Consider the following 22,725-nt stretch of genomic DNA (forward strand, 5'->3'; position numbering starts at 1 on the left):
GTTTTGTTATAATTTTTATTATTTTGTATGTTTATTCAAATCAACCAGGGGTGTTGAATTGATATGGTTTTCATACTATGACAATCTATACAATTTCTTGTTTATACTGGAGTGAACGCGGGTCTGATTTATCGGGAATGCGGTGACAGTGCTTGCCCATTTAGCCCTGCTTCAGTTAATATTTAATTGCTTGATACTTAAACAAGGTTCAAGTGATTAGTTATACGGAAAATTGTTCGTTTTGTTTTTTTCTTTGGATTTACTTTATCACTTAAGTAATCATTTGTCTCACCAAGTTATTTTTAAAATGTATGTCAGTATTTCTCATTTTAACCGAAGTACAACTATTTGTATTCTCATTGATGATTTTGAAACTTTTCTGAAACTTATTTGATTTTTGTTTATTTGTATTTTGTCCATTTGACTTGCAACAATATTTTTGGACATCAATTGAATTTAATCTCTGTGTTTGGTTACACTGAATATTTTGCTGATACTCTTCATGAAATGGTGTTTTAAACTAGCAGTTGTTGTTTTGTTGTAATGAAATTTATTTGAGTGTTTCCTGAAACAGTGTAAGAACTTGTAAGATCTTCTTTTTATCATTCCTTTGACCATATTTTTTTTAAGTACATCAATTTAAGGGCCTTTTGCCAGGAGACTAAATTCAATCTGACCATATCAATCCTCTGACCAATGACAAATGAGATGTGTCTGCTTTTGTGTCGTTGTGCTAGATGTTCTTTTAGAATCACAGGATCCCTGCAACCCAAGTTCACATTCTGTGTCCTCCTCGGAAAGAGGAACCGGCGTTTGCTCCAAGATTCAGTGACTGTTCTTGTGCAGGTATTCGATGGATGATTTGCATAACGGTGCAACCCAATTTGATAGAGCCTAATCCTGCAGGGCTGGATGGTGAACAAAAGACTGAACAACTGACAAACTGTTATTGATACAAGCTTGGACGAAAAGTCTGAAGATGGAACTGTACAAAACAGAAAGATGAACTGTGTCACCTTTGGACTCCATGTGTGTGGCCAACGGGACCAATGGGAAATTGGGATTGAAAATAATCCAAGATATTTGAAATGAACAAAGACATCTGCTTTACTGTTTTTGACAACCTATTTCCATAATGATCATTTGGAGTCTGTAAAGGCACCGAGGTGCTGATAGTTATCAAGGCCTGTAGGCCTAAGATGTGTGTATTTTGGGGGTATGAAATTGTCCGACATTTGGTACAATAAGGGATAAGTAATTATCTGATTGGTCAGTTTTGAATGTCTCACATTTTGGTTTTAGTCACATGGTCACGGAAGGGATAAGAGGAAGATTGAAATGGTTATCAGATAATGATAAAAAGGGAGAATTTGTAATGGCATTTTTAATCTTTCCTAATGATTTAACATATTAATGCTGTATGTTCTCTGTCTGTATTCTGAGTTTTTGCTGATGTAACGTTGGTTCAGCTGGAGATGGAGGTGTGAGCCCGAGAATGATCTGTGTTTTAAGTTCCCATGCTGGGGGAAGCTGTTCCTGCTTGTATAAACGATGGGGGTGATGGTTTCCCCTTGCATTATAAAGTAGCAGGCCAAGCTCTCTTGAGGAGAAGTGCGAGTATCTGTCTGTCTCTGACTCTGGCCTGCAGCCTGGCTGCAAGGCTGGGGTCAGAGAACCATTTTTCTTGCATGAATAAATTACTTTTCTTTTTAAATACAATTTGGATCTTGACGTCTCTTTGCCTGGGAATGCTGAGTTTAGTAATTGTTTTTGCCACAACAAGTTCATGACAGAACAATTAGAAAAAGACGGGACCAGTATGGCATGTTTAGAAGGGTTGCCAGGAGGAAGCCTCTTCTCTTAAAAAGAACATGGCAGCACGGCTTATAGGTTTGCAAAGTTGAATATGAACAAACCTCAAGACTTCTGGAACAAAGTCCTTTGGACAGACAAGACCGAGGTGGAGATGTTTGCCCATAACGCACAGCGCCAAGTTAGGTGAAAACTAAACACAGCAAACATGCTTCATACCAGCTGTTCATCACGCTGATGGAGGGGCTTGTTTTCCAGCCACAGGACCTGGGCACCTTGCAATCATTGAGTCGACCATAACCTCTTCTGTACACCAAAGTATTCTAGAGTCAAATGTGAAGCCGTCCGTCTGACAGCTAAAGCTTGGCCTGAATGCAACAGAACACTGATCCCAAACACACCAGCAAATCCACAACAGAATGGCTGAAAAAGAAAAAAGTCAAAGTCCAGACCTCAACCCGACTGAAATGTTGCTACGGGACATAAACAGATACCCACAAACCTCAATGAGCTGAAGCAATGCTGTAAAGATGAGCGGGACAAAATTCCTCCAGGACGATGCGAGAGAATGATACTGTCATACAGAAAACGATTCCTTCCACTTATTGCTGCTAAAAGTGTCTCTACAAGCAATTGAATCGGAGGGTGTACTTCGTTTGCCACCCATGGCTTTTCCATTTTGGCCTATTTTTGTTAAATGACACGGTGTAATGTCATTTGTTGTTGTTCATCTGAGGTTTTATTTACCAAATATTAAGACCTGCTAATGACTAGATGATTGTTATTATGCTCTGATATATAAAACCTTAAAATTCTAAAGGGTGTTCTTTCTTTTTCACATGACATATATACATATATATATATATATTGTATATATTTGTATATATTTAAATATGCTGCACAGTATACTGAAGGTATCAAAAGTATATGCTATATATAGATATATTATAGAACTACCATATTGGGCCATACTAATTTCGTTTGTTGACGTGTCAGGTGTGCAATTCCAGTGGCTGTATCTCATATTAAAGACTGTCACATTTTTCGGCCGTATCATTGAGAATATCTAATTTCAGAAAAGTAACCATTATAAAATTAACTGTTATTCCATAGTCGTAATTTCAGTCATTTCTTTTTTACTTTGGGTTTTAATACTTTCCTGAAATGACAAAGCCTGCATTTAGGGAGGCTGAAATTCGACACATTTAAGCTGTGAATATTTAAACTGAAAACATTTTACACACAATTTCATTATTAAAAATTAAATAATCCCCATTCACCTTCCAGACTTCATTTACAAAATATTCAGTTTGTTTAAAAATAAGAACCTGTAATATTCAGTGTAGGGATGCTTCGATATGCAGATTTTGGCCGATAACCGATAATTCTTTATATTTGAAAGCCGATAACCAATATATTGACCTATAAATCTAAATCAAAATTTTTACATAATTTTAGCGAGTCTGATTACAAAAATAAAAGTCTCACCCTGAAAAGCCATGTCCCAAGACTTGCGCTGGCTGCACATGTTGCACTTAACTGTGTTTTCCTTTTTTTTTAAAGTGATTTCAATCATATTTTAAGCAATTCAAAACCATCACGAACAGTGCATATCTGAAGTGTCTCATCTGAAGGAAATAATCCATTATTTATCGGCTTTAAGATATCAGCCTAATGTACTTATCGGAACGATAACAATAACATTTAAAAGTAACATATACCGGCCGATACCGATATGGTGGTCTGATATATCGTGCATCCCTAATTTTCATTTTTTTATTTTGGTTTACAGTAGAAATAAAATGGGATGGCATGAGGGTAAATATAAATGATGAGAGAATTGTCCTTTTTGGGTGGACTTTTCCTTTAAGGAACAAGAATGTACAACGTGTTTATATGTGTACATATGTCTTGTTGTATTGTACTCTAAAGATAATTGTTGGTCCCAAGGAGCCAGAACTATCCTGCGCTGAGATACTGTTGTTTCCGTAAACATAGAAGTATCATTTATGTAATTACAGTTTTATAATATATAATGTCTGTGCACCATGACAAAAGGGTAGTTTTCCAATACCAATTCTATGTAATTTAAAAAAAAGGAAATTAAAAATGGCCATAGGCTATATGTTTTTTTGTTTTTGTTTTTCATTTAAAAAAAAAATCTAATTTTTGAGATAGAACCACTGCTAGAGAAAACAAGAATTCGCGGACTATTGACTCAAACCATAATAGCCACTATAGTTTAGTCTATAATCCCTGTGACAACTAGCCTCGGTCTACCTTAAAACAAAACTTCAAAGTAGACAAAGTTACAAATGAGCTTATTGTAATATCATTATTACACGGCGACACTTTTATTGTAGCACGTGAGGTATGGAAATGACTTCATGTGAACGTAACGATCAATTATCAACTAGGCCTACATGTGTTTAGTTGCTGTCAAAGCCCAGACCTGAGTTAACCCGCAACACACACATTATCATCATCATCATCATCATCATCATCATCATCATCACTGTTCACACAACATAGCCTAAAAGTCACGCAAACTATGTAAAGACTCTAGCAGCATAGGTACATTGGAATACAAACAATTCAATATGAAATAAGGCAACAGAAACATCGATAAAATAAATAAATTAAAATAAATGTAACTCACTATTCTTTGATGAGAACCATCTTCATCCCCGCGGCTGAGCCGCTCGACTGACGTCACATGCGTTTATAAAGGCGCTGCTCAGTGTGTGTGTGTGTGTGTGTGTGTGTGAGAGAGAGTGTGTGAGAGAGTGTGTGTGTGTGTGAGAGAGAGAGAGAGAGAGAGAGAGAGAGAGAGAGAGATAGAGAGAGAGAGAGAGAGAGAGAGAGAGAGAGAGTCTCTCAGCTGCATCATTTCATCACTATTTTGCACCCAAAAAAGTTATTATTTATTTAGCCTATTTATTTTTGAATATGATATACTTGAGATGGGATATGTGAACCAAATGTCTTTGTAGTGTGTCATTTACAGTCAAGGTGGAATTAGAAACCTTAGCAAAAAGGATGAGACTGCCATTTTATTCCAGGATTGTATGTCATTTCCACACTGATAGCCTTCACCACAGAATGAGATGTTATAGAAAAGTGACACTGTGGTGGAAATGATTTAGAGAAAACAAATATGACAGTATTGTCTTGTAATGTATGCATATGCACTGTTGGACATTGACAAAAAAACGCAAGAATGCGCATCAGGTTGTGTTTTAGAATCAAATCCATTTTGTTTAAGATCAAAAGAGATTAAATGTATTATACACCCAAGAAAACTAAATGCACAAACAGTCATCAAACTGCTGCTTGGGTTTAGTGTAAATATTCAAGTTCTAAAAAATGTATGGCTTATTATTATTAATAACATATTGTCCTGTGTTGTGATTAATAACAACCATATTCCTTAGTTGTCTAAGATAAGAGCTTGAATTCCTTTAAAGCATGTTTGAAAGTTTTTTGCTGGATGTGGGACTCTGACGAACAAACTCCTGTTTTTAAGAAGATTATTGTGAGCATGAAACAGAAAAGCCTTTGTGAACGGACACGTCACTGTGTGGCTTTGAAAAAGTGCTTTTTTTCCCATTGTGTAATCTTTTTTCATGGAGGAAATATACAATATCTATGTCTATCATTTTAAATTCTAAACCTTTTACAAGACAAAATACTGCTATAATGTAAAAGTTATGAATGTTATGAGATTCAAATGAACTTAAGTTACTGATGATACATTTTAAGATGGAACAGAACAAATGAAATGTCTTCTTGTGTGGAACTGTGAAATCAGCCGACAGCGAGTCCAGCTCATTCCCTTCAGTCCTGATAACAAACTCTCGATGGTGAGTCTACGGTAACAGCTTTTTACTTTGTTCACAGCAGCATCACAACAGTTAAAAGTGTGGAAAAGGTCTCAACCTCACGAGGCCACGTAAGGGCAGAGCGATTGCAACCTGGAATTAACCGAATTAACAGCTTTTCTGATTCTGTGCAACATTCACAGTAGGATTTACCGTTACTACGCAGGCAGTGGAGACTTACACTTATGCAAGTTAAAGGAATAGCTCACCTACAATATAAAAATGCTCTGGGAATGATAATCCACTATAATTTAAGAAGATATAATGTGTTTGTTACAAAACATCATACGGTTAATAGTTATAACCACATACTGCTAAGTTTTATAATGTATTAAAACTGTTATGATGAGATGATTCGTATGATGAGAAGGTTTTAATGCATTACAATGCCCCAAGAACACCCTTATAACGCATTACAAAGGCTTCATAGAAAGTGACAGGGAATTTAAAGCAGTTTAGCATAAGGCTGTATCAACAATGTGAAAGATTATTGGGTCTGAATCTGTGAAAATGTGAATAATTTTAACAAAAGAAGATCATACAAAATGCATGTTATTTTTGATTTAGTACTGTCCTGAATAAGATATTTTACATACAATATGTTTACATATAGTGCATAAGACAACAACACTAAAAAATATAGCTGAATTTATCAAATTGACCCCGTTCAAAAGTTTATGTACCCTTGATTCTTAATATTGTGTCGTTACCTGGATGATCCACAACTGTTTTTTTTTTTTGTTATGTGATGCTTGTTCTTGAGTCCCTTGTTTGTCCTGAGCAGTTAAACTGCCCAATGTTCCTCCGAAAAATCCCCTGAGGACAATTGAGGGACTCAAACACAACTATTAAAAAAAAAAGGTTAATTCACTGATGCTCCAAATGGAAACATGATGCATTAAGAGCTGGGGGGTGAAAACTTTTGAACAGGATGAAAATGTCCAAATATTTTTTGTGAATCTTTTTAGAATCAGTGAATCTTTTTTTAACAGTTGTGTTTGAGTCCCTCAATTGTCCTCGGTGTGATAAGATGAATCTCAAAATCACACAGTCACTGCTAAAGGGTTCAAATATGCAAAAGATGCCGGAAAACCAAATAATTTTCGGGACCTGGAGGATTTTTCTGAAGAACATTGGGCAGTTTAACTGCTAAGAACAAACAAGGGACTCAAGAACAACCACCGTGGATCATCCAGGTAAAGACACAGTACTAAGAATCATACATAAACTTTTGAACGGGGTAAGTTTTATAAATTCAGCTATTGTTTTTGTCTTGTGGACTATATGTAAACATCTTATGTAAAATATCTTATTCAGGACAGTACTAAATAAATCCCTCTTATTTTGTTACAATTATTAACATTTTCAGATTCTGCAAGGGGTGTGGATCTATTTTGTGGGTAAATATTATATTTTTTTTTTATTTTATTATATTGAATTATTGCACTTTCTTACCAAAATATCACAGGCAATATTAGATTTATAAAGTAAGCAGGTTCGGTAAGCTAGCTTAGGCTAAAGAAGAAACAATGAGTGTAAGAAATTTTAAAATGCCAGAAAATTACTTCAGATAAATACTTTCAAGCTACTATTTCTAACAATACACAAGATTAAAATATATATATATATATATATATATATATATATATATATATATATATATATATATATATATTTACCTAAATTAAAACAATTTTGTGCAGTAAAACATTTACATTCAGTAAAAAAAAAAAATAAGTAAGAAATGTGCGGGTATCCAAACACATCCATGCGCATTTGATCCTAGACACACACCATACCGGTGTAGAAAAGACATTTATTTGAAGTGTAGTGTATTATGTACAGACACAATGACATTTTAAAGCACCGTTCAAGCCCAGTTCACTCCACCAGTGACACGCAATAAAGTGTGATTGGATTCATTTTCAAAGGAGAGCTGCCGACTTCCAGCGACACGAGCAACAGTGACCATTGGAGACAGGATATAGTGACCAGCAAAGCAGAGCTGACAAAAGTTCAACTTTATGCAAACAAGCAGCGAATTTCATGTGTCAGCAAGACCGAGACCAAGAGTAAGCAGATGTAGTAGTTATATTAAATAAAGGCTACTCAACACAACCAAATTTACAGTAGTTTATAGGAAACGTCTCTGTGGCCGCATATTCATAGCCACAATGCCAAAGCCCACAAATAGTTGATCTTTTTTATATCTTATATGTACAGATTCCATTTAAATAACCCTATCTCTCTGATCCATGCTTTAGCGGAAAAACATGTCAACAACATGGAATGACATCCATAAATGTCATTCACAGGCATTACTGCATGTGACAGTGGCTAGTAGGTGTTTCCACTATTAGTTGCCTAATCACATTTAAGCCATTAACAGATTCCCATGTTGTTGAAATCGAATCTTTCTAGAAGACTTTCTGGAGAAAAAGAATATTTAAAATGGAATCAGTGCATAAAACATAACACAAGAAGACACAGTGTGTGCTCTTTGCCACTGCGCCCATCTATATGCTGCCAAAGAGCAAGTCGAGGGCTATATGGATCCAAGAGCATTCAGGCTGGAAGACTGTCTGATGTACTCGGGAAAGAACTCAGTTTGATTACAAGAGTGAAAACAAGAGAGAAGCCATTTCTTCAACAACAAAAAAGCGGCGAGTATCCTTAATTTAACATTATACACACCAACTGATTCACATCTCTGTCTTGACACACGAGATGGATCATATGTCTGCACTGCCATTTATAGTTGCTCATGAAAATCGCTGCTTATTTACAAAGTTTCGTTTAACTTTATCACATAGCTGGGAAAGCCTACATCATGTCACCAATGGTTTCTGTCGCTTATATCACGGAAGTCAATGAAAATGAACACGGTCATGCCACTTTACAGAGCACTGATAACTGTGTGTAGAATACTGTTGTTGGTCAGAGTAATAAAACATGGCACAGATCATAAATATAGGCATCTAAGAGGATCTATTGAATACAGTTTTCCATTCTCACATACAGACAAATAACAGACTAACGTGAATATCACAGAATATAAAAATGTGCAAAAGTCAGTCACATAACATGCAGATGTGGACAGTGGAATGTTGAAAGGCACACTATGTAAGAATTGTACCTTAATATATATAACAGCTTCAAAATCATTTAGATGGTAAACAAACTCGTAGTACGGCGAATCATCCCGAAACCAGCAATGCAAGTTTGAGAGGTGGCGGCCCGAAAAATCTTGCGAGAATCACGACTTGCTTTACGGCACGACGTCACATACATCAGCAACATATGAAGTAGCCTCTATGGAAGACACTAGCACGCATTTCAGACGTGAATCATGGCAGAGTCGATAAAGAAGAGTCAAGGAAAAGAAAACGAGAAACCGGACAAGAGTCTCGCTCGGTCAGGCTTTCACTCGTTGGCGAGAGCTAAAAAGCAGCAATGGATGCAACAGCGATGCTGACCTGGCGTTCATGTTGATGGACTAGTAGACATCTTCGGAGTCTATCTGTGCTTGTTCGATGTCCGACGATTTGTAACGCGTGGTGTCAGGAGGGAAAAATATGGATAGCTCACAGATGAAGTTATTACAGAGGCCAGATAGACTCACGGAGGCGATTGGCCTCTCACAACTTGCACTTTATTCCCCAGTCGAACTCATGTAACTGTCTGTCACACGCTCAACCGTCCACTTGATAAACACAAATAGGATAAGAATGAGCATCACAGGGGGAGGGGATCGGGCCGTGAGTGCAGAGACGGCTCTGCGTGAGTGGTATTTACGACAGTAACGTTAAATACAAGTACTCCACAGCAACTCTAGGGGTCGCTGTTTGACAAAAACGGAAAACTGCATAATGTGCCTTTAACGATATGAAACTGTTTTTGTCTTCTTGTACAGATACATTTTCAGTTCAAGTCTGTTTGTGGAACAGCTACAGTCTCTTGAATTGAATTCCTCTGTGAGCGGGATGTGACGTGTTAGCAGTCCTCCTACAGTCTTTACCACTTGCCCCTTTTGCTCCAGTCTTTAGGAGTGAAATGCAAACATTTGGAGTCGATACGGAGGTGACGCTTCTGCATGGCCCGCTCATGACCTTCCACTATGTCCTCTGACAGGGTGAGGATATACTGACCCTGCAAAGAGATCCATCAAGCTCAACAAACCACACTCAACTTTTAAGCAAAAATTAGAAAGCCACCAATTGTAATGATATATTAACATACTACATCAAATTAGGCTTGATGGGAAATCTGAAGTACACACCCCAAGCCATCGCTTACCTTATAATAATTGATGAGGTTGAGGTATTGAAGTGTTGAGATAACATCCTCTTTCTTGACACTGGTAATCTCACTGATTTCACTGAGAGAATTACAAACAATGTTAAAAACAAAACAACCAGCCATACAAATTTCATTACAAGCTTATTTTTTTTTACTGAGCCATTATAATGGATGTGGTAAATCTCTGGAAGAACTTTCTGGGTTGTATCTGACCCCCAAATCAAAGGAAAAGTAAATTATTTTGCATAAAGTTGTGTTTCGCATTGTAATACACTGAGAATTAAACACATTAAACAAGTTCATCATTAGATTCTCGTTATTGTAAGAACAATCATGGGAATCATCAGGTCAAGACACTTTGTTTTTTATTAAAATCTGCATAAACTAAAGGCAGTACAGCTAATATTATCATGTACATACACTTACAATTTAATATATAAAAAATTAAAATATTTTTTTTATCCTTACAGTAATGATAATTAGAGGTGGGGTGTCAATACTGAACTTTTGTACAATATCTTGAAAAATATTAATATTTAATAAAATTTTCTATCAACTGAATCTCTCCAGTCTGAGATTCCTCACAACATTATTATTATATTAAGACAGAAATACTGTATATTACTATTATAATACAACTGCATTGTAAAAATTATATTTCATAAGTATATTATCATTACTACTTTAATTAGTAAAATTACAATACTTACAACTGAATTTCTTCACCTGCAAGAGTGTCTATGCTCAATTTACATCCACTTCTCATTACAAATCTATGTTATAATCATTTGTCCACAAAAAAAGTTGGAAATTATGCAAAAGGTGAAAAAGCATAACTGCACATTATGCTCCAAAATGCATGTTAAATTCTCAGCACTTGCAGAGTTGGAGTACGATACATTTAATGTAAACCGCTCTGAGATTCTTAAAACACCATATCATAAGCTACTCGCATTTAAGAATATAGTGACGCTCTGAAACATGCAGCGCAACAGACTATATACTTGTTTAAGTAAAATACACAGTGCAGTGAGTCTCAAATAGATGTCTGAGAGAACACTAGAGTGTGCGCTACTTGCCAATAAATTAATGTCATAATGCCAAAAATAATGTAAATTTCTTTTCTTTTTTTAAGAAAAGAAAAAAGAGCAAGTCAAATTGACCCATATACACTTTTTGGTTCAGATTTTTGATAGTGAGGTTAAAGAAGAAGATTCTTACTTGATGGTGATCTGTGGCCGTTCTCCATTCTCTGATTTGAGGTTCATGAGGATCTCCAGAATAGTTTGAGACCAGTAAGAGCGATAAGAGAGCAGACCCAGATCCGACAGAGGCTTCTCTGGAGTTCCTGTCTTTCCTTCCACTTTTGAGAGCTCATAACCTGACAGATGCGAACAAAAACTAAATCATCTTTTCTTTTCTTTTTTTAAAGGTTTGCTTATACAATCTACACATTATTTTGAGATGGCAAGCAATAACTTTCAAAGCATAAATAATAATAAAAACAAATCCTTATGTGATCACATTCTGTTGCCAAGTAAAAACACATGACTGTATGATTACTCACTAAACTCGATTAGTAGTTTGCCATAGCCTCTTCTCTGGTAAGGTGGTAAAGTCAAAATGCAGGCTACATTATAGTCTTCTGTTGATTCCTTTTCCTTTAATGGGAGGGAAAAACAAAGCCAATGAAAACACAAAGAAAGCCTATCATACAAAAAGGGGACTAGCCAAAACTGTAAAACACTTTAGAGCATCAGTGCATTGATGGAAGCAAAGCTATAGTATACCTTGGAGAAGTAGCCGACTATGTGGAAACCCTTCGAGTCATACTCCGTCATAACATAGAAGAGGAAAGGATCCGTGTCATAGTACAGGGTCTTGTGGTCCAGGAAGCATTTGGCCAATAAACACAAATTTTGGGAATATGTCTGTGCAATGGAAGAAGTAAAAAACTGATTTTAAAAGGCCATCAAGCAATATATTTCCATAAGCATATGCCTCACAACCCTAACCCTCTAACCAACATGTTAGTTTAACCATACTAGCTCCAGTATATTAGGGCCGTAACCATGTCTTGGTTTAAAAGGGTCAACTATTTTTTAGAAAGCATAAAGAAATAGAACCGTGAAGGAAAGTCTAGGTCTAATTCTAGTTTTGAACCATTCGCAAATAATATTTGCATAAATTTGTATTGAAATATGGACACGTACCTTTATTTGTATGCCTTACATGCCGAAAACGTAAAACGTTTCTTGTCTCGTCATACTCCGTTAGAAATTATACAAATCACATGTTTTCAATTCAAAACGGCCATATTTGAGCAAAAAGTCGAGTAGTTTGGATCACTTGATATTACTGTCGGTCTTTTAACATTTCTATCATAAAACAGTTTGCAGGACTTGGCCATTTCAGATGACCTCGATTTTAGACAAAATGGCACTTGTCTCAAAATTATGAATATATTTCTATTCCCTGACATTTGTGTTCAGTTAAAATGGTGAGTTTTTCACCCATACAAAATAGAAATACACTAAGATTATTCACTCACTCACGCACCACACACACACACAGATCAAAGCAAATTATAACAGACCAAGTTACTCACCTTGTTTTTCCTGCCATCTATTTCAAAAAATGATATAGTTCCTTTGCGATAGATCTCATTTCCTGGAGGATGTCGAAGGTTGCATTTAGTCTGTAATAGTTATAGACAAGTGACAGTTATCTGTGGGAATGTTGCCTAAGCCAAGAGCACACTAAAGCTTGTTGTTTTAAGTGTCTGTGCTCAGGGGTGCTTTTCAACCCAAAAAAGAAGTGTAAGTGGAAATAAGGTACATTTTCAAAAAAAATCACACTGATTATGGCTAACTGATTATATATATATATATATATATATATATATATATATATATATATATATATATATGAAATATTGGGTTTTGATTAACTGTGATTGAAACATCTCATTAGACTGAATTTAATTATAATACCTGTAATGTAATCAGCTAAATAATGTAAGAACATCGCCAGATGTAAGTACAGCTTGACAAATTGAACTGTAAGAATAGTTTGACCTGCACAAATAAAGGACACAAGCAATTCAAATATAAAACATCTGTTGTGACTGTTATGTCATTACCTTAGAACCAAATTAGCAAATTACTATATGCCTTGTGTTTTTTCCCTACGTAATGACACTCATGTGTAATATTCCTTGCATTAAACCATCAAAACAAAAGTTATATATATACACACAAAGATACACTTCAGTTTAAGTCTCTTCTCAGCAAGACTGCATTTATTTGATCAAAAATAGTTTTTAAAAAGAAAACTAATATTGTGAAATATTATTAAATTAAAAATAGCAGTTTTTGTGGAAACTGTGATATTTTTTTTTTCAAGATTATTTGATGAATATAGTTTAAAATAGCAGCATCTTTTGTAACATAGAATATCACTTCAGATCAATTTAATTGTTCTTGCTGAAAAAAAAGTTTTGAACAGTAGTGTGTGTTTTGTTTTTACTGAGACTCCCATAATGCCGTAAGAGGGTTTGACATTGTATCTAAAGCAGTCGAACTACCGTCCTTAAGTTCTTACCAGATGCCTCTGGAGACACTTGAGGCTCTTGAGGTACTTAAGACAAAATTCACAAAGGTAGAGGATGGGGAGGGTGGTGAGCTCCTGTGGGTATGGAGAAAAGTACCACGGCTTTAGCCTGTGCCGGCCCAGCTCAATACAGTCTATGTTCTTCATCCGCGTTACGATGTCATCGTGACTGCGGTCCGACACCAAACTACCAGTCATGCGAGGGGCAGAGGGGATACCATCAGAACTGTCCTGCGAATCCTGAGAGCAGAGAGTAGAGTTAGACAGCATCTAACAGCAGTCAATGACAAAAGCAGAACTCTGAACTTTATCATATCTCTAGGGAAATCTTGCCATCACTGTAAATATCAGGAATTACTCATTTATTATTACCCAATTAACTGAAAAAGGAAAAGTAATACTATTATCTTCCATAGCCTAAGTACGACTGACTCTTGCATTTATGAGATCCAATGGCTTTTTAGCTAAATTTCTATAGTTTGAGTTTCATACTTTTCTCTAAAAAGCCTCTCCTAAATGCCTCCACTTTAACAGACACACAATCAAGGCAATGGGAAGTAAAGGAGCCGGACCTCTCCTGGTGGCAAATAGACGGTGGAGCAGCGAGGGTTGTTATTCTGGAACACCTTTACCATCTAACAGAAAAACACAAGTGGAGGCAAAGCTTTGGGACATTTTACTTGAGAGTGCAGGAAAACAGGTGATAGCAACAACAACAAAAAAATAGACAATTATGAGTAGGGTAGACAAAACATTTGATATATTTAGGGATTAAGAGACGATGGGACTTGCGGTATCATGTTTTAATTTTCTTTTAACAGTCCAGAAATGTAGCGTTTTAAAACCCAAGTATGAAGAAAGAAAAAGGAACCAAAACCTCACATTCAACGTTTTTTAGATCACTTTATATTTACTTATAGATACACACACCCAGATTCATGCTAACCAACAAGATATGATAACTTTATGCTAGCAACTTCTAGGCAAATAACAATAAAATGTGTGATATTTGTAAGAATGTATTAAAAATGAGTGATAATCAAAACCTGGGATTCAGCCATTTTAAGATTTACTAGAGATTAAAAAATGTGCATCATGTGGTAAAAAAACATCTGTAAATCAAGTTGCCGGTACTACCTCATCCGTTCCTCCACAATTTTTCCTTTTTCTCCCTGGCTGAGAAGGAATAAGACGACGTGTTGTTCCATTCTTCAAAAAGAAAAAAGTAAAGTCAAAATGAATAAGCTCTCAACATGTTCTTTGTTTTCTGATAATTAAATCACAGCTATTTAACTCTTATTGTGACAGATTAAACTAACAGATTTGATTCTTCTTTTTTTACCGTGGTGAGAGAGGTGAGCGGCTCGTGTTCTTCTCTGGATTTAATGCTGAAGGAGGAGTCCCTCATGGCTGGATAGACCGAGGCCTGATTTGCCTCTGCAGAGCTGGGGAGTGAAGGCACTGGAATCGCTGCTGTAACTTGTGTTGCCAAAGACACAGATTCTGCTTTTCTCTTCTGAAAGAGCAATCAGAAAGACAAATCACTTATTCTCTGAAAAGAAAAGAAAACACAAAATTCTTAAAATAACACCATTTCTATATATGTTAGCTAAGAAGCACTAGGTTGTTCTAGATCAGCGGTTTTCAACTCTGTTCCTGGAAACCCCCGCCACTCTGCACATTTGCATGTCTCTTATCTCACACATTTATGCTGCCTTCAAGTGCTATCGGAATTATCGTAAATACGAGTCTCCTAGTCAGAATTTGCACATTAATGCCCTCTCAAGTCATATTTACTAACCGGAAAAATCTGACAATTTTGAGTTTTCAAGTTGGCCATAAACTTTAAACATTGCCGAGGTGAGAACGATTGCTGCTGTGACTGGTATTCTTCATTAGTTTTTTCCATCGCCTTGTCTTGTCGTCTGCAGTAATTCATATTTACATATGAATAACCATTTGAAGCATATTGTATGTTTAATACACAACAAAAATAGCATGTACTTGACCGAAACTCCAGAATTGTCAGCAGGCTCTCTAGATAGCACAGTCAATGTTAATATGGTTGTCAAAGAATGGAACACTACATTTTATTTTAAATTAAATATCTTCTAATATATTTCCGAGTTGGAGGCGTGTCAGTGAAAAAACATGGAGGAATACCACAATATGTACAGGTATTTAGCAGTGACATTGTCAGGCTGTTGGATTTACAACAAAATAAGCTATAGCATTGTAATATCACAAAATAATAAGTAACAAAGTTTACAGTGGCTTCTTAAATTCATTCAAAGCATAAAAGAGCAAGACACACCTGATGCACATTATTTGTTCTTCAAGAACTTTTTCTAGAAGGTAGGATTTTTTTCACCAACTGTTATTTATACTTGGGTTTAAAGGTTTGTTCAAGTACGTAAACCTAAGTATGAATAACAATAATCACAACTAATGGCTGATGTGAGTAAATTCCAGTCACTTACCTCATGTTCTAAAATAGAGATTACAGGAAGTAATGAGTATGCTGGTAATGCGTGATGAGAACATATGATATAAATGGAAAATGCTTTCATATTCACTACAAGTTAAAACTTAAATTTAATTAAGTTTTTTGTTAAAAGTGATGAGAATATATATGGTAAATGCTTTCATACCGTATTCACTAAATTAGAATGTAAGTTTTTTTTTTTTACTATTGTTCAAAGAAGCATCTTATGCTCACCAAGGCTGCAAGAATTTGATCAAATGTTGTATAAACAGTAACAGTTAAATATCATTACAATTTAAAATTGTATTCCTGTGATGACAAAGCAAATTTTTCCAGCATCATTACTCCAGTCTTTAGTATCACATTATATTTTGTAAAATATTATAATATCCTGTTCAGTGTTTTGGTGCTCAAGAAATATTCTTATTACCAATGTTGAATTTTTTTTTTTTTTTGCTGCTTAATATTTTTTAACCAAATAACAAAAGAAAAAGAAACCACTTTTATTCAGTAAGGACACATAAAATGGATCAAAAGTTACAGTACAATTATTTTTAAATATACAAATACTTTTATAATAAATGACAAATATATATATAAAGACATATATTATTAATCATTAATAAGAAATCAACAACAAATCAGCATATTAGAATAATTTCTGAAGGATCATGTGACATTGAAGACTGGAGTAATGATGCTGTAAATTCAGCTTTGCATCACCGGAATAAATAACATTTTAAAATACATTAAATTAGAAATGTAATTTTAAATTGTAATAATATTTCACAATATAATTGTTTTTGTCCATACATTTTGGAAAACAACACTGAATAGATTTTCTTCAGGAAGGGAAAAACAACAACAACTCTACAACAGATACTATGAATTGAAACAGATACTATATCTTACATATAGAACTGCATGGCATGGAAACGGTGGAAATATGATCTTATTAAAATGACAGATCACCCCGAAATGAAAATTCTGTCATCGTTTACACTCTCATGTTGTTCTAAACCTGTAATACTTCCATCTGTGGAAGATATTTTGAAGAAAACTATTTGAAGAGTTTTGTCCTTATAGAAAAAGTTAGTAAGATCCAGAACAACAATAAACATCACTGACTTTCATTGTATGGATGGGACTGGGACACACACACACACACACCCTTCTATTGTGTTCCACAGAAGAAAGTTTGGAACAACATGAGGGTAACTGATGACAGAAATTTTTGGGAACGAAAATCTTTTAATAGTGGTAACATTATCATTACATAATGTTCTAGCTGCTTGATAATCGGCAATGTAAATTGAGTTGAGGCAAAAATTGCATCCCTCACACTTTTTGGAAAATGTGATATGAGCTTTTTTGAACAAAATTCAGCCCATTGATTATAAGCTCTTGCTTGACAGATTGAATTGTATTAGTGTAAATGGGCGGGTTTGTCTGTACCGGTGTGGGGAGGGTTTTGCCTCTTGATGGAGCTGAAGCAGACTGAACGTTGAGATCTAGACTCTTCCTCTGAATTTGAACAGAAAGGAAGAGAGGATGGTAAAGGATTACATGGCACGTAAACAACTGCTTGTGACACAATGTTTCAAAATGAAGGTCAATCACTGAGGTGGGGGCTTGTCACATTTCATCTCAGAAGTCCTAACATCGTAGGCAGATTTGAAATGACGTTCTTACCACATCTCTCTCTGGAGAACTGGGGCGAGACCCCGGCAGGGTGTTCTTCGTAGGGGTCTTCGCCTCCTTTTTGGGAAACTGGAGCTTCTTCAAGTCCAACCGGTCTGGAGTCACCCATTCATCCAGTCGCTTGTTAACTTGCCCCCAAAAAATATATATATTTTCTTTGCCGTTAGCAAAAAAAGGCTGAACAAATCTTGCATCAAATAGAATCGTAATATGAAAATATAATTGTATTCTTAAAGGGATAGTTCACTTTAAAATGAAAATTCTGTCATCATATACTCTCATACATCATATACATATATATCATGTTGTTTCAAACCTATATGATTTCTTTCCTCTGCTGAACACAAAGGAAGATATTTAGAAGAATGTCAGTAACCAGACAGTTTCTGGGTCCCATTGACTTCCATAGTAGGAAAAAAATATACTATGGAAGTCAATGGGACCCAGAAACTGTCTGGTTACTGACATTCTTCTAAATATCTTCCTTTGTGCTAAGCAGAGGAAAGAAATTCATACAGGTTTGAAACAACATGAGGGTGAGTATATGATGACAGAATTTTCATTTTAAAGTGAACTATTCCTTTAAGGCAGGTACAACTGATCTAATTGTCAGGTAAATGTTTGATACTCACAGTCAATATAGTGGACATAGTAGAGCTTTCTCCCAGGAATGTCTTTGACACTGAGTATTTCAGCCAATGCTATGAAGGAATAAAAGGATAAAGGAGCATTCAAACAGCTGAAATCTTAAATCGGGTCCACTCATATCAAACAAGGAAAATTATATTTCAGATGAATCCCGTTAGAAAATTTGCCTTTTGGACTAGATGTCAACTATGTGGCCCCATCAGCTGATCGTCCAGCTACAAAAACATCTAGACCAGCATGGAGCAGCTTGAACTTATGTGAAACCAGCTACAAACACAGGCTGTTTTTTTTTGTTGTTTTTTTTTTCTGGATTAAGATTTTAACTTAATAATAAGGAATTAAACAATGTCATGTGTTCACATCACCAGCAGACCACAAAAAACACGTTTGCCCTCTCTCTAACAAAACGTACTATAGCACAACAATGGTATTTTACACGTGAATCTTGGAATATTTCAATCACACACCATTCAGTTGCATATCACATACAGTAAAGCATCAGCTAATACCATCACCACATTGCGTTTTATAACAAATGATTAACGTCGGGTAAGAATAACAGTACCTAATTTAATAAACCGACAGAACAGTTTAATATGGACTGCGAGTCTTTTGTTTACATTCTGTACGGATCTTACTTACGCCACTCGTCTTCATTTTCTTGATTTTTTCGCAGCACGGGAAGACGGCATCCTTCAATGATTTCCACCTATTGGGACATAATGCCATTATAAACGACAGCGACCAATTGCAACAGAGAAATGTTTTAAAACATCACTTAAAATACATAAAACCACACTGACTGGGAGATGCTTACCGAGGAGTCCGCCATCTTGTTTAATCACAGAACACCTCCGGCGCACAGAATTGTGGGTGAGAGGAGAACGCAGGATTGATGCTCCAGGGGGCGCTTGACGGACTGCTTGTCCTACTGAGCTGCATTCAAATTTTACAGTTTATCCAGAGAATCCAGTAGCACCTCAATGCAGTACATAAGATCCAAGGGGCGGAGTTGGATCCAGATCCAAGGGGCGGAGTTAGATCCAGATCCGATGGGCGGAGTTGGATCCAGATCCGAGGGGCGGAGTTGGATTTCCTCTCACTGCATTCTGATTGGTCGACAGGTTCCTAGCGTTTCTCACAGGTTCGCGTTTAAAGTCTGTGTAGAGAGAATGGTGTCGTCTTAGCGGCCCCTAACAAATGATCGTTGCGACGGAAGCGAATCAATCAAAACTAACTTTAGCTGGAAAATAATTTTATTAAAGAACCGCTATGAAGCCAAAACCATCTCCATTTCCTATAAAGTTTATCTCTGTAAAGCTGCTTTGAAACAACACTGTTAAAAGCGCTATATAAATGAAGATGATTTGACTTTTAACAGAAAAACAAACTTGCTGAAAACAAATCTTATTTAATGAAGTTTAAAAAGTTACAAACATTGTAGTTTGTACATTGTGTGAATGTGATTTTTTTTTTTCATTTGGAAAAAGCGTTTAATTATCCCAAAAAATTAATAAGCGTTTAATAATCCAAAACAAAAAGATTGATTAAAAATTCTTACATTTCATCTTCCCTGAAAAGCATGGAGTTCCTTGTTACATGCAAGAATAAATATATCTTAAAAAGAAATGTATTCTTTGATTGGCTGATCTTTTACCCCTCTCAGTAGTCCACATGCACTTTGATTTCAAATATTATAATATTAATAAGTAGGCGCATCTACTTTTGAGTAATATTAAATCAAGTTTAAATTCAAGTAGAAAATATGTGTGCTTTTCCATTGATTATGCAACTGTAAGTGACTCAATTATAGCAGCACTAATTTTAAACTTATAAATGACTTCACAAGGGAATCTGACTTAATTTACATAACATAAGAGCATCTCACTTACATAAATGCATGAACAATTCATTACCAGCACAATTAAATAGGGAAAAAAACGTTTATTAACACACTAGGTAAAACAGACATTTTGAAAACAGTAGGGAAACTTTGAAGGCAAAACATAAGGAAAACCACATTGGGAGCACACGCAGAAATGACACAAACATTACAGGGAAACCACCGGACATTCACAATTAACTATTCATCCTTTCAGGTCAGCACAGATCTGGCAGAACTCGCTGCAGAAGTCTGGGTGGGTGTCTTCACATATTATTTTAAAAAGTTCCCCCTTTCTTCCTCGACCTCCATATCCTGTGGGTTAGCAAAGAAAGCAAATATTTCAATGATCATTATTTTTTAAATGTTTTAATTCATCATTGAAAGTAAAACACTCCATGGCAACAACTAAAATGCATACCTGGAGTGCAGTGTTTGCCTAACCTGGCTAGTGGGTAGCGTGGCTAACCTGGCTAACTAGATAGCTACCTAACTGACAACACCACATGTTAGCTTACCCTAGCTATAAACATATGAACATACCAACAGTATTATCCAAAGCTAATTAGTTTAGCTAAATAGATAGGCCACCTCTACACGTGCGTGCTAACGTTAACGCTACAAACGACCTAACTTACCATTAATGGATGCCAGTTTAGCGGACTAGTTAAACATGTCTTGGTGTTATCAAAAAGTATGGACACTGTCAAAACTTTAACATATATTTAAGTGTGATCATTACTTAAAGACGCACACTAAATTATTAATCTATCTCGACTATATTAGTAATCAAAATGTAGACTTACATTGATGAGAGCAAACAATGATGATCACCGATATGCTGGTTCATCTGGTGGTGGGGCTGAGGCATGGGGGCGAAGTATATATAGTGGGAGGAGTTGGATCTGGATCCAACTCCTCCCAGTGGATTTCATGTTCTGCAGTGAGGACCTTCTCAGAGAATGTCTAGTTTATCATTCATATGTAAGGACTATTTTTTTAGTCTAAACATCTGTATGCTGAAATGTATCATAGTTTAAACTTTTAGACTAAAAATGATTTTAAAATGACAATAAAGTAAAAAATAAATGGATCCTACAATCTTTACAAAATGATTTTCAACACAGTGATCACAAACACCTGTGATTGGTCCATTATAGCCAGCGCAGAGAAAAGTAGCACGTATCAACTAATGGATTGTACCATGTACTGTTGCTAGGAGCCCTGCATGATAAATACAAAGTATTTAAAGGGATAGTTCACTTTAAAATGAAAATTGTGTCATCATGTACTCACCCTCAAGTTGTTTCAAACCTGTATGAATGTCTTTCTTCTGCTGAACACAAAGGAAGATATTTTGAAGAATGTCGGTAACAAAACAGTTAACTGGTCCCATTGACTTCCGTAGTAATAAAATATGACCACGGCAAGCAATTTTTTTCTGTGTATTAACTTGCACGGATTAATTGAAACACCACAAGACTAGTAATATGCGCTAACAAAGTAAATAAGGTCAATTTTGATTTCATGTCGACTTTAATAATGCATTTTAGTTAAGGCGCCTTCAAATCACTCAAGGTCACCATGTAGCCGCAACAATAACAGCATTAAAAGAAGAGATAACAGCAAATAACAATGCCAATAAAATAAAATAAAATAAACAATAAATAAGAGGAGATCAACCATTACAAACATGACAACTTAAAAAATAAAATAAATAGAATAAAAAAAGTACAAGATTTAAGTGCACAAACTAATCATGGAGGATAAGCAATTCTGAATATTTGAGTTTTAAGATTGACTTTTTGGGGTTATCGATCCTGAATTACGGATGTTGACTGGGAGAGAATTCCAAAGCCGAGGAGAAGCACGGCTAAAGGCCCTATGGCCCATGGTGGTTAGGCGAGCAGAAGGTGTGTGGAGGAGACCCAATGAAGAGGAATGGAGAGTTCAAGAAGGGGTGTACGAGATCTTAAAGGTAAGGTGGAATAGCATCACTCCTGATAATATTATTACTGCGCGAAGTCGAAGTGCTCCCAAGTGCTATTCCGCCATACATTATATTTATCCATTTTACCCGCTTAGAAAAGTGCCACATTTTATTTTGTCACCATACTTGGTCGTGTAACTCATGTAACTGTATTTAAATAGGGAAAACGTGGAGGTGTTTGGTCGCTTCTAACTTCATCTCTGTTTGGATCTTAATGAATGAACTGGGCTAAGCTAATGTATCAACTCGTCTTAGTTAAGGGAATAACAGTTTAATATGAAAAAACGGTGGAGTGTTCCTTTAAAATAAGTACCTACTCAAGACAGTAGGCTATGCGATTTCAGTCGCAGCCTTGGTTTCTCCCATCACTACTGGGATGTTTGTGGCAAGGCAGTGTGTGGAGTCCATTACCTCT

The 22,725-nt window shown here is 35.8% G+C and overlaps 2 protein-coding genes across 3 annotated transcripts in view; both read right to left on the bottom strand.

The window, feature by feature from the left end:
- Nucleotides 1–4,506, bottom strand: part of LOC306996091 (phosphatidylinositol transfer protein beta isoform-like) — a 31,959-nt gene extending 27,453 nt beyond the window's left edge. Inside the window, exon 1 of the mRNA XM_079608209.1 lies at nucleotides 4,472–4,506. Coding sequence (XP_079464335.1) covers nucleotides 4,472–4,497 — 26 coding nt within the window. The 5' untranslated portion in view covers nucleotides 4,498–4,506. The remainder of the gene's footprint in view (nucleotides 1–4,471) is intronic.
- Nucleotides 4,507–7,490: 2,984 nt separating this feature from the next.
- On the bottom strand, nucleotides 7,491–19,307 carry kat5b (K(lysine) acetyltransferase 5b). Of its 2 annotated transcripts, XM_079606351.1 has the most exons (15): nucleotides 19,256–19,297; nucleotides 19,081–19,147; nucleotides 18,423–18,491; nucleotides 17,782–17,918; nucleotides 17,545–17,613; nucleotides 14,947–15,120; nucleotides 14,742–14,813; nucleotides 14,177–14,239; nucleotides 13,596–13,844; nucleotides 12,601–12,690; nucleotides 11,783–11,923; nucleotides 11,560–11,653; nucleotides 11,214–11,373; nucleotides 9,990–10,071; nucleotides 7,491–9,842 (listed from the first exon to the last, which is right to left on the bottom strand). In XM_079606351.1, exons 1-15 carry the CDS (start codon nucleotides 19,268–19,270, stop codon nucleotides 9,708–9,710), a joined length of 1,617 nt encoding a protein of 538 aa, XP_079462477.1. In that variant the 5' UTR covers nucleotides 19,271–19,297; the 3' UTR covers nucleotides 7,491–9,707. The 2 variants fall into 2 exon arrangements, with proteins under 2 accessions (XP_079462477.1, XP_079462478.1); XM_079606352.1 differs by lacking the exon at nucleotides 17,545–17,613 and having other exon boundaries at nucleotides 19,256–19,307.
- Nucleotides 19,308–22,725: the final 3,418 nt, after the last annotated feature.

Source organism: Phoxinus phoxinus (genome assembly GCF_949152265.1).
Source record: "Phoxinus phoxinus genome assembly, chromosome: 3".
Lineage (NCBI taxonomy): Eukaryota > Metazoa > Chordata > Actinopteri > Cypriniformes > Leuciscidae > Phoxinus > Phoxinus phoxinus.

What these genes read in the sequence shown, in the direction of transcription:
- kat5b (XM_079606351.1), bottom strand. An exon ending in GTTCTCCAGAGAGAGATGTG is followed by an intron (nt 17,614 to 17,781) that starts GTAAGAACGTCA and finishes GTTCAAATTCAG; the next exon opens with AGGAAGAGTCTAGATCTCAA. An exon ending in GCAAAACCCTCCCCACACCG is followed by an intron (nt 15,121 to 17,544) that starts GTACAGACAAAC and finishes TTGCTCTTTCAG; the next exon opens with AAGAGAAAAGCAGAATCTGT.